At 36.6% G+C, this 13,334-nt stretch overlaps 1 protein-coding gene across 5 annotated transcripts in view; it reads right to left on the bottom strand.

Annotated features, from left to right (window-relative positions):
* Positions 1 to 13,334, bottom strand: part of pnt (ETS transcription factor pointed) — a 416,779-nt gene that overhangs the window by 376,782 nt on the left and 26,663 nt on the right. For all 5 annotated transcript variants that reach the window (XM_081730015.1, XM_081730014.1, XM_081730010.1 and 2 more), the window contains exon 2: positions 11,184 to 11,290. In XM_081730015.1, the coding sequence (XP_081586141.1) occupies positions 11,184 to 11,279 (96 nt within the window). In that variant the 5' untranslated portion in view covers positions 11,280 to 11,290. The remainder of the gene's footprint in view (positions 1 to 11,183; positions 11,291 to 13,334) is intronic.

The raw sequence follows: 13,334 nt of genomic DNA, 5'->3' as shown, positions 1-13,334 counted from the left end.
ATGTTGGTTCTAGCCTTTTGGCAATAAAAGAGACCTGTAACTATTACTACTTCTAGTTCTAACTGAAGGAACATGGCAGTATAATGAAGATATAAAATTTGAACAACCGAATTCATTTTGAACTATTTTTTAAAGGAATATCAGATCGGCAATATTATGCCTTTGCTCTTGTGAGTAAGTATTGAAATTATCTATCAGTGTGTTACAGTTTTCAAGTGAGGAATAAATTCCAGTTAATTTGGATATCAAATACCTTAGAAATCTAAATTGAACTCTTTCAATTTGTTCGCGATATTTTTGTTCTGAGGGGTTCCAAATCATAACAGTATATTCCAACTTTGTGCGTACATATGAATAATACATTTTAAAAATATATATAATTGTAAAACTATAATCTCTTTTTGTAAATTTATGTACTGTAATATTTTAGTATGCTTTCCTTTAATATAATAGTAAATTGTGGAAATTAAAAAAAAAATGTTATAAAACCTTTGTTTCAACAACTAGGTTTAATTAATGAAATAATCAAACTAAAAAAAATCAAGTGTGTTTCAATATTTCTGAAATCCTTACCACTTCTAATTATGAATTCTAATAATTTAAACGCATCGTGAGCAGTGTTTCTTCCAGACATGTTTTTAGGGAGGCACTGCTCCCCCCCCACCCGCAGGAGACCAAAATAATACGTCTATGATATAATAATAAATAGAATAATACCAGCAATACCCATCCGAATAGTAACTATGCCCCCCCCCCCCGAAGCTTTTTCTCTGGAAGAAACACTGATCATGAGTAACGTTCTCGATCTGTTTAATGAACGTTAATTTAGGGTCAAATGTAACACGATAGATCTTTAACTGTATGTATGCAATATTAAAAAAGATTTATGAAATATGAAGCAAAATTGATGTGTTGTTTTCCATTTTCACTCCCCTGTAAGTCATTCTTATTTTGGATGATAGGAAAGAATTGAGAAAACAGAGAGAGAGAGAGAAAATCTTTTAAAAACCTTCAGTACATATAAAAATCTTGTAAAATTTTAATTCGGTTACGTAGAACGATATAGCTTTCAGATTTCCCTTCTTTGATTTGGTAACAATTTATTAGCGTACACCACACTACAATATACTCGTTATTTCTTTCCCCTTTCTGCTGAGAACAAGACACCTGCTATATGCATATTTGTCAACTGCTAGTGACCCACAGCAAGTGTTTCCCAGACACAAAACTCCTTTGATGATAACAGGGAAAGCAAAGAGGTTCCATATTTTAACAATATTCAGACCAGATGTCAACTTCTATGTACCTTTACCGACGACAATTATATCGCTCCACCTTCTACAAGATGGTCTGGTTTCCCCATGATGGATATTGTTCTACCTGCTTGCCAGGTTATTGACCTCTTGAGACTTAGCAGGACGTTTTACAGATGGACTTTCAACAAATGAGATGAAAGTGGTGATCCCGCACTCTATATTATCCAAACGTCAAATGTACTGCAGAGATTAATATACGCGTACTCCACAACTGGCCAATATATAAGTGAATCTAACATTAGGAACATAGGAATGAATTTTCTAGAGATAAGTCAAGTTACAAGATTCGAATAATGATCTTTTCAAATCTTAATACTAGCCCCGACCCAAAACGGGTCGCCTATCCTTTCACATTTTGTCAAGTAAAGGTCACCCTCACCCTTTCGGGTCCGAGTGCTATGTGAAAAGATAAAGGATCCATACTTCCTTGACTTTGGCAGTCTTGCAGTTGCTCGGAACCTCTCTTCTTCTCCAGGTAACTGGGCGAATCTCAGAGCCGCATCGAGAATCGAACACGGGTTGTCCATTTGATAGACAGACGCCTAAATGATCACCCCCTCTATGACATAATCACAAATTTAAATCCAAACCCACAGAAGTAAAGCTAGATTGCCATGCTACAAGAATCTTGTAGCTGTCATTAAAAAAAAAATCTTGCAATCCCATCTTTCTATTTGCTGTATACACAATACAACTTTCTGAAAGCACGAAAGAAATCTCCACCCATGCAGCACTGCACTCTAGTAGACAAATAGTGAACCTCCTTATTAAAAACGTGTATTTTGGCACGCTTTCCCTCCCCGTACAAAAGAATCCGTCGTTTCGGAAGCGGCGAAACTGGTAGGAAGCAAGACGACCCAGAAAGTTGCACATGATTTAACTCTTTGCAAGATGAAAAAAAAAAAGTTACATGTCCTTTTCAAGACTATGTTTACATGGAGAAATATTGTTGAGTTGCAAGATTTTTTCAATGACAGCTTTAAGATTCTTGCAGCATGTCAACATAGCTTTACTCAAACGAGAGAATTATTCTAAGAACCTAAAAGTATAGTAAAAATTCGAATGATTTTAAAAACGTTTGGCGCAAGTCTCGTATAATTAACTCTCTTTAGCAATTTTAATATAATTCCTTCTAATTCCTAATTATCCTGGGCTATAGAAGTCGAAACGCAGAGTTGACAACATGAATAAGGGTGACAATAGAGATACTATGCTTGTTTAATGAAATTCTTAGAAATGTCTCAAAAGAAAAGGCAATAAAAATTTACCTTATTGATAAGAGAAGATAGAGATTTAAAATACCTGCTTTTTAACCGCTAACATCGTAATCAGCAGAGCAACACAATATATTATTGCCCTCTGTCGGAAAATAAATGAAAAGAATTCTCTTAATAAAGGATTTTAACTATTTTCTCTGATACTAGCAAAAGCAGATCAAAGTTTTTAATATATATATCTTTTTTATAAACAGCCACACTTCGATAGTTATAAGCGATGGCGTGAAAAGCATCTTCAAATCTTCCTTTATATAATAACTTATCATGTTTCCTCGCCCACACAGGTATGGATTCTCAAGAAAAGATAAAATGATGGCTGTGAACGAGGAAAACATGATTTCTTCCTCTTTATTTTTTTTCTTAAAAGAAAAAGAAAATTTTTCTTTTTTGTTTTTAAAGAAAGGCACATGCACACAGGAAGAAGAACTTTAAGTTATGATGAAACAAAAGTTAAGTTCTCGTAATCGTGCAAACTGCTTTCATTCATCTGCCAGAATATTTGTACTTACGTCTAGGGGTGTTCGATAAGGCTGAGAACCTATCGAACTTCGGGAGTGAAACTTTATCGAGTTGTCATCAGTTACTCAAAACCGTTCGAGTACTTGAAATTATCCAAGTTTCGAGTATTACACAGCCACACACACACACATACAAAGTAAAAGTTCTGTGCACCGGATCCCAAAGTATGGATTCAATGTCTTTTGGTACACAGAATCCAAATTTTGAAACTCCAGGACGATTTTGAGTGTCAATTTTGTTTTATGGGCGAAAAACGTATGTGCTGTCTTACGTACCAAAATTCACTAAAGTTTTTCACCCACGGAAAAATGGACACGGTCGGTCATCTTGGGATTTCGAAATTTGGATTCTGCGTAACAAAATACATCGACTCTATACCCTGGCTGTCTTACGTGTATTCTTCCTATGCAAAATCACTAAAGTTTTTCGCCTATAAAAGAAATTGACACGGTCGATTGTCTTGGGGTTTCAAAATTTGGATTCCGTGTACCAAAATACATCGAATCCATACCCTGAACTTCACTGCACAGAACTTTTTTGTATGGTTGTCTTACGTGTATTCTCTCTATGCGAAATCGCTCAAGTTTTTCACCCATAAAAGAAATTGACATGGTCGATTGTCTTGGGGTTTCAAAATTTGGATTCCGTGTACCAAAATACATCGAATCCATACCCTGAACTTCACTGCACAGAACTTTTTTGTATGGTTGTCTTACGTGTATTCTCTCTATGCGAAATCGCTCAAGTTTTTCACCCATAAAAGAAATTGACATGGTCGATTGTCTTGGGGTTTCAAAATTTGGATTCCGTGTACCAAAATACATCGAATCCATACCCTGAACTTCATTCCACAGAACTTTTTTGTATGGTTGTCTTACGTGTATTCTCCCTATGCAAAATCGCTAAAGTTCTTCACCCATAAAAGAAATTGACATGGTCAATTGTCTTGGAGTTTGAAAATTTGGATTCCGTGTACCAAAATACATCGAATCCATACCCTGAACTTCATTGCACAGAACTTTTTTTGTATGGTTGTCTTACGTGTATTCTCCCTATGCAAAATCGCTAAAGTTTTTCACCCATAAAAGAAATTGACATGGTCAATTGTCTTGGGGTTTCGAAATTTGGATTCCGTGTACCAAAATACATCGAATCCATACCCTGAACTTCATTCCACAGAACTTTTTTTGTATGGTTGTCTTACGTGTATTCTCCCTATGCAAAATCGCTAAAGTTTTTCACCCATAAAAGAAATTGACATGGTCAATTGTCTTGGAGTTTGAAAATTTGGATTCCGTGTACCAAAATACATCGAATCCATACCCTGAACTTCATTGCACAAAACTTTTTTTGTATGGCTGTCTTACGTGTATTCTCCCTATGCAAAATCGCTAAAGTTTTTCGCCCATAAAAGAAATTGACATGGTCAATTGTCTTGGAGTTTGAAAATTTGGATTCCGTGTACCAAAATACATCGAATACATACCCTGAACTTCATTGCACAGAACTTTTTTTGTATGGCTGTCTTACGTGTATTCTCCCTATGCAAAATCGCTAAAGTTTTTCACCCATAAAAGAAATTGACATGGTCAATTGTCTTGGAGTTTGAAAATTTGGATTCCGTGTACCAAAATACATCGAATACATACCCTGAACTTCATTGCACAGAACTTTTTTTGTATGGTTGTCTTACGTGTATTCTCCCTATGCAAAATCGCTAAAGTTTTTCACCCATAAAAGAAATTGACATGGTCAATTGTCTTGGGGTTTCGAAATTTGGATTCCGTGTACCAAAACACATCGAATCCATACCCTGAACTTCATTGCACAGAACTTTTTTTGTATGGTTGTCTTACGTGTATTCTCCCTATGCAAAATCGCTAAAGTTTTTCACCCATAAAAGAAACTGACATGGTCGATTGTCTTGGAGTTTCGAAATTTGGATTCCGTGTACCAAAATACATCGAATCCATACCCTGAACTTCATTGCACAGAACTTTTTTTGTATGGTTGTCTTACGTGTATTCTCCCTATGCAAAATCGCTAAAGTTTTTCACCCATAAAAGAAACTGACATGGTCGATTGTCTTGGAGTTTCGAAATTTGGATTCCGTGTACCAAAATACATCGAATCCATACCCTGAACTTCATTGCACAGAACTTTTTTTGTATGGTTGTCTTACGTGTATTCTCCCTATGCAAAATCGCTAAAGTTTTTCACCCATAAAAGAAACTGACATGGTCGATTGTCTTGGGGTTTCGAAATTTGGATTCCGTGTACCAAAATACATCGAATCCATACCCTGAACTTCATTGCACAGAACTTTTTTTGTATGGTTGTCTTACGTGTATTCTCCCTATGCAAAATCGCTAAAGTTTTTCACCCATAAAAGAAACTGACATGGTAGATTGTCTTGGAGTTTCGAAATTTGGATTCCGTGTACCAAAATACATCGAATCCATACCCTGAACTTCATTGCACAGAACTTTTTTTGTATGGTTGTCTTACGTGTATTCTCCCTATGCAAAATCGCTAAAGTTTTTCACCCATAAAAGAAATTGACATGGTCAATTGTCTTGGAGTTTGAAAATTTGGATTCCGTGTACCAAAATACATCGAATCCATACCCTGAACTTCATTGCACAGAACTTTTTTTGTATGGTTGTCTTACGTGTATTCTCCCTATGCAAAATCGCTAAAGTTTTTCACCCATAAAAGAAACTGACATGGTCGATTGTCTTGGGGTTTCGAAATTTGGATTCCGTGTACCAAAATACATCGAATCCATACCCTGAACTTCATTGCACAGAACTTTTTTTGTATGGTTGTCTTACGTGTATTCTCCCTATGCAAAATCGCTAAAGTTTTTCACCCATAAAAGAAACTGACATGGTCGATTGTCTTGGAGTTTCGAAATTTGGATTCCGTGTACCAAAATACATCGAATCCATACCCTGAACTTCATTGCACAGAACTTTTTTTGTATGGTTGTCTTACGTGTATTCTCCCTATGCAAAATCGCTAAAGTTTTTCACCCATAAAAGAAATTGACATGGTCAATTGTCTTGGAGTTTGAAAATTTGGATTCCGTGTACCAAAATACATCGAATACATACCCTGAACTTCATTGCACAGAACTTTTTTTGTATGGTTGTCTTACGTGTATTCTCCCTATGCAAAATCGCTAAAGTTTTTCACCCATAAAAGAAATTGACATGGTCAATTGTCTTGGGGTTTCGAAATTTGGATTCCGTGTACCAAAATACATCGAATCCATACCCTGAACTTCATTGCACAGAACTTTTTTTGTATGGTTGTCTTACGTGTATTCTCCCTATGCAAAATCGCTAAAGTTTTTCACCCATAAAAGAAACTGACATGGTCGATTGTCTTGGGGTTTCGAAATTTGGATTCCGTGTACCAAAACACATCGAATCCATACCCTGAACTTCATTGCACAGAACTTTTTTTGTATGGTTGTCTTACGTGTATTCTCCCTATGCAAAATCGCTAAAGTTTTTCACCCATAAAAGAAACTGACATGGTCGATTGTCTTGGAGTTTCGAAATTTGGATTCCGTGTACCAAAATACATCGAATCCATACCCTGAACTTCATTGCACAGAACTTTTTTTGTATGGTTGTCTTACGTGTATTCTCCCTATGCAAAATCGCTAAAGTTTTTCACCCATAAAAGAAACTGACATGGTCGATTGTCTTGGAGTTTCGAAATTTGGATTCCGTGTACCAAAATACATCGAATCCATACCCTGAACTTCATTGCACAGAACTTTTTTGTATGGTTGTCTTACGTGTATTCTCCCTATGCAAAATCGCTAAAGTTTTTCACCCATAAAAGAAACTGACATGGTCGATTGTCTTGGGGTTTCGAAATTTGGATTCCGTGTACCAAAATACATCGAATCCATACCCTGAACTTCATTGCACAGAACTTTTTTTGTATGGTTGTCTTACGTGTATTCTCCCTATGCAAAATCGCTAAAGTTTTTCACCCATAAAAGAAACTGACATGGTAGATTGTCTTGGAGTTTCGAAATTTGGATTCCGTGTACCAAAATACATCGAATCCATACCCTGAACTTCATTGCACAGAACTTTTTTTGTATGGTTGTCTTACGTGTATTCTCCCTATGCAAAATCGCTAAAGTTTTTCACCCATAAAAGAAATTGACATGGTCAATTGTCTTGGAGTTTGAAAATTTGGATTCCGTGTACCAAAATACATCGAATCCATACCCTGAACTTCATTGCACAGAACTTTTTTTGTATGGTTGTCTTACGTGTATTCTCCCTATGCAAAATCGCTAAAGTTTTTCACCCATAAAAGAAACTGACATGGTCGATTGTCTTGGGGTTTCGAAATTTGGATTCCGTGTACCAAAATACATCGAATCCATACCCTGAACTTCATTGCACAGAACTTTTTTTGTATGGTTGTCTTACGTGTATTCTCCCTATGCAAAATCGCTAAAGTTTTTCACCCATAAAAGAAACTGACATGGTCGATTGTCTTGGGGTTTCGAAATTTGGATTCCGTGTACCAAAATACATCGAATACATACCCTGAACTTCATTGCACAGAACTGTTTTTGTATGGCTGTCTTACGTGTATTCTCCCTATGCAAAATCGCTAAAGTTTTTCGCCCATAAAAGAAATTGACATGGTCAATTGTCTTGGAGTTTGAAAATTTGGATTCCGTGTACCAAAATACATCGAATCCATACCCTGAACTTCATTGCACAGAACTTTTTTTGTATGGCTGTCTTACGTGTATTCTCCCTATGCAAAATCGCTAAAGTTTTTCACCCATAAAAGAAATTGACATGGTCAATTGTCTTGGAGTTTGAAAATTTGGATTCCGTGTACCAAAATACATCGAATACATACCCTGAACTTCATTGCACAGAACTTTTTTTGTATGGCTGTCTTACGTGTATTCTCCCTATGCAAAATCGCTAAAGTTTTTCACCCATAAAAGAAATTGACATGGTCAATTGTCTTGGAGTTTGAAAATTTGGATTCCGTGTACCAAAATACATCGAATACATACCCTGAACTTCATTGCACAGAACTTTTTTTGTATGGTTGTCTTACGTGTATTCTCCCTATGCAAAATCGCTAAAGTTTTTCACCCATAAAAGAAATTGACATGGTCAATTGTCTTGGGGTTTCGAAATTTGGATTCCGTGTACCAAAATACATCGAATCCATACCCTGAACTTCATTGCACAGAACTTTTTTTGTATGGTTGTCTTACGTGTATTCTCCCTATGCAAAATCGCTAAAGTTTTTCACCCATAAAAGAAACTGACATGGTCGATTGTCTTGGGGTTTCGAAATTTGGATTCCGTGTACCAAAACACATCGAATCCATACCCTGAACTTCATTGCACAGAACTTTTTTTGTATGGTTGTCTTACGTGTATTCTCCCTATGCAAAATCGCTAAAGTTTTTCACCCATAAAAGAAACTGACATGGTCGATTGTCTTGGAGTTTCGAAATTTGGATTCCGTGTACCAAAATACATCGAATCCATACCCTGAACTTCATTGCACAGAACTTTTTTTGTATGGTTGTCTTACGTGTATTCTCCCTATGCAAAATCGCTAAAGTTTTTCACCCATAAAAGAAACTGACATGGTCGATTGTCTTGGAGTTTCGAAATTTGGATTCCGTGTACCAAAATACATCGAATCCATACCCTGAACTTCATTGCAGAGAACTTTTTTTGTATGGTTGTCTTACGTGTATTCTCCCTATGCAAAATCGCTAAAGTTTTTCACCCATAAAAGAAACTGACATGGTCGATTGTCTTGGGGTTTCGAAATTTGGATTCCGTGTACCAAAATACATCGAATCCATACCCTGAACTTCATTGCACAGAACTTTTTTTGTATGGTTGTCTTACGTGTATTCTCCCTATGCAAAATCGCTAAAGTTTTTCACCCATAAAAGAAACTGACATGGTCGATTGTCTTGGGGTTTCGAAATTTGGATTCCGTGTACAAAAATACATCGAATCCATACCCTGAACTTCATTGCACAGAACTTTTTTTGTATGGTTGTCTTACGTGTATTCTCCCTATGCAAAATCGCTAAAGTTTTTCACCCATAAAAGAAACTGACATGGTCGATTGTCTTGGAGTTTCGAAATTTGGATTCCGTGTACCAAAATACATCGAATCCATACCCTGAACTTCATTGCACAGAACTTTTTTTGTATGGTTGTCTTACGTGTATTCTCCCTATGCAAAATCGCTAAAGTTTTTCACCCATAAAAGAAACTGACATGGTCGATTGTCTTGGAGTTTCGAAATTTGGATTCCGTGTACAAAAATACATCGAATCCATACCCTGAACTTCATTGCACAGAACTTTTTTTGTATGGTTGTCTTACGTGTATTCTCCCTATGCAAAATCGCTAAAGTTTTTCACCCATAAAAGAAACTGACATGGTCGATTGTCTTGGGGTTTCGAAATTTGGATTCCGTGTACCAAAATACATCGAATCCATACCCTGAACTTCATTGCACAGAACTTTTTTTGTATGGTTGTCTTACGTGTATTCTCCCTATGCAAAATCGCTAAAGTTTTTCACCCATAAAAGAAACTGACATGGTCGATTGTCTTGGGGTTTCGAAATTTGGATTCCGTGTACAAAAATACATCGAATCCATACCCTGAACTTCATTGCACAGAACTTTTTTTGTATGGTTGTCTTACGTGTATTTTCCCTATGCAAAATCGCTAAAGTTTTTCACCCATAAAAGAAATTGACATGGTCAATTGTCTTGGAGTTTGAAAATTTGGATTCCGTGTACCAAAATACATCGAATCCATACCCTGAACTTCATTGCATAGAACTTTTTTTGTATGGTTGTCTTACGTGTATTCTCCCTATGCAAAATCGCTAAAGTTTTTCACCCATAAAAGAAACTGACATGGTCGATTGTCTTGGAGTTTGAAAATTTGGATTCCGTGTACCAAAATACATCGAATCCATACCCTGAACTTCATTGCACAGAACTTTTTTTGTATGGTTGTCTTACGTGTATTCTCCCTATGCAAAATCGCTAAAGTTTTTCACCCATAAAAGAAACTGACATGGTCGATTGTCTTGGGGTTTCGAAATTTGGATTCCGTGTACCAAAATACATCGAATCCATACCCTGAACTTCATTGCACAGAACTTTTTTTGTATGGTTGTCTTACGTGTATTCTCCCTATGCAAAATCGCTAAAGTTTTTCACCCATAAAAGAAACTGACATGGTCGATTGTCTTGGGGTTTCAAAATTTGGATTCCGTGTACCAAAATACATCGAATCCATACCCTGAACTTCATTGCACAGAACTTTTTTTGTATGGTTGTCTTACGTGTATTTTCCCTATGCAAAATTGCTAAAGTTTTTCACCCATAAAAGAAATTGACATGGTCAATTGTCTTGGAGTTTGAAAATTTGGATTCCGTGTACCAAAATACATCGAATCCATACCCTGAACTTCATTGCATAGAACTTTTTTTGTATGGTTGTCTTACGTGTATTCTCCCTATGCAAAATCGCTAAAGTTTTTCACCCATAAAAGAAATTGACATGGTCGATTGTCTTGGGGTTTCGAAATTTGGATTCCGTGTACCAAAATACATCGAATTCATACCCTGAACTTCACTGCACAGAACTTTTTTTTTGTATGGTTGTCTTACGTGTATTCTTAAAGGTATCATACCGAGTTGCTTGTGTGGTTTCCAATGCACGTACAAATTATTTTGCCGATATCTGAAACCGTTCCGGAGATACAATAAACATTGATAAAGTTTGCAATACTGCTGAAAATGGCGTATTTGTGGAAACTATTGAAAATTATTCTTGTTTTCCTTCTTTTCTTTAGCATTACAGCAATAGCTTTTAGTAGCTGTAATTACAAGTTCTCGCTATTACATGATTTAAGCAGTGTTGCAAACTTCAGCAATGTTTATCATCACTATGAAATATAACAACTATTGTTTCTTATTCTAACACACAATGAACAGGAAAAAAATAATTACTTACGTTGCTCATTCTGCTCTTGGGGACGTCCTTGTGAGGGTTTGAGTAGAAATCTTGATCCTCCCAATGATAGTCAGAGTAGAAAGAGTCCAGGTCCATGGCTGGGACCACTGAAAGTATAGAAAAAAATTCAAACATCAGCAAGTTTTTCCATTCATAAAAATGTTTCATAAAAATAAAAGCAATGGTAGGAATGGCGAAAGAAGCCTTTAGGAGGAAGAAAAGTCTGTTTTGTGAAACCTTGAGTCAAGAGTTGAGAAAAGAGACACCAAAATGTTTCATATGGAGTATTGTACCCTATCGTTTAGGTAAAGTGATGAAAAAGACTGGAAGTTTTCGAAATGTGGGTGTGGAGAAGAATGACTGATTGATTGAGGGTTAATGAGGACGTTATCATTGAGGCTTTTTGTCCCGGTCACGATCAATGAAGAAGAATGAAAAAAAATAAACTCCTTAAATTTTACGTCCTATGGTTATGCCGGTTAGGCTAAAGGAGACGGTGATGATACATGAATAAAATGGTGGAATGAAGAAAATGGGAGGAAACGGGAGAACCCCCAGAAAACCCACGCACACGGTGTTTCTCCACCACGAAGTTCACTTGGCGACAACTGGGATCCAACAAAGGACCCCATTGCACCAGGGGAGAACGCTCTACCACTGAGCCATCGCGGCCCCTGAAGAAGAATAGAGACAGTTACTTGGGTCGAGTGGAAAACGAATAAGAGAGTCTTAGAAATGCACTGAGAAAAATCCGTTCTCCGGACAGCGGTGTATTGTAAAAATATATGGTAACCTCTTGCTTACTACAGAAATCAGTACGTAGCACGCGTTATCCGTATGCTACATGGGCACTACTCTTAGATGTTACATCATGCCGTTGCAGAATGTCTGATATCTAACAGTTTTCCTTATATTACAAACATATATGTATGTTACCTTTGTCAGCTATATGTTATATACGTCCATTTGTATGTGAGATCCTGATCGCCTATATTGCTTCATACGAAAAGTACGTATAGGCGGAACACTTATACAAGAAGTATTATAAAACATGTGTTTTCAGTTACACGTTTGTTGTACGTTAAGTCTAAAAACTACAGGATTTACAAATGTAACATATGATTTTACATATGCCACATACGATTTTTCCTCAGTGTGGTGAAAAAAAAAAACAGTTTTATGTATTATTGAGAAAAAGAAGAGAAACTGGTTGGGGCATTGTAAGAAGAAACTGAATCATGAGGGACGTGCTGAAAGGTATGGTGGCAGGAAAGACAGGGAGGGGAGAAGGAAACTACAATTGATGGATGATATCAAAACAGTGAAATCGTACGTGAAGACGAAGAGGTTAGCGGAAGACCGTGGAGCATGGAAGCTTCTTAGATGCGGCAAACGACCTGCCAATAATGGCGAAGTACCTATGATGATCATCATCATCATTATCATAAAAATAGATGAACACAGCTCTATTAAATTAATTTGATAACACGTTCTCTTTTTTTTTCAAACTGCTGTAGAGTGACAATTTATCTGAATAACATTGTAATTAATGCAAAACACTACTGAGCAAATTAATCAGCGCTTTTTTCATATGTTCTTCATTCTTGTTGAGTTTTCCATCTAAGCTTGTACTAATTAACCGTTAACACACCAAGCGGGGTGCTCTAGGGACCCCAGAGGATGATACTGCTGCAACTATAAGAACCAATTTATTCTTGATTTTTATATGTACCCTGCATCTTTTTGGGATATCTGCTACATAATTAGATCAACGATGTGTTCGTTAAAAAAGTGCAAAAAAAAAAAAAAAACGCTGAGCGATTAAAGTAATACTTGGGGTTCCTAGAAGACCCCAGTTTGGTAAAAAAAACATTGACGATTTAGGCTTGGTACGTCAAGGGTTAAAGACACATTCTTTCACAACAGTCGAAGAATATGCGACTTTCACCAGTTCCCACACTTGAAGGAGACCCGTCACTTATTTTCAGACGAGGAGGTGAAACATTTCGTGACAACGTGGCCAAACACGCAAAGACAGGATTTTTACCAGGAAGGAATCTTCAAACTGATCCCACGATGCGATAAATGCCTCTATCGATATAGAGCCTATATCGAAAAATAACCTAATGTATGTACTATCTGTTGGCTGTA

The sequence above is a fragment of the Thermobia domestica genome, chromosome 11 (assembly GCF_964235325.1).
Source record: "Thermobia domestica chromosome 11, izTheDome1.hap1.1, whole genome shotgun sequence".
Classification (NCBI taxonomy): Eukaryota; Metazoa; Arthropoda; class Insecta; order Zygentoma; family Lepismatidae; genus Thermobia; species Thermobia domestica.
The sequence above is the reverse complement of the archived record's forward strand: the minus strand, read 5'-3'. Positions and strand labels throughout refer to the sequence as shown.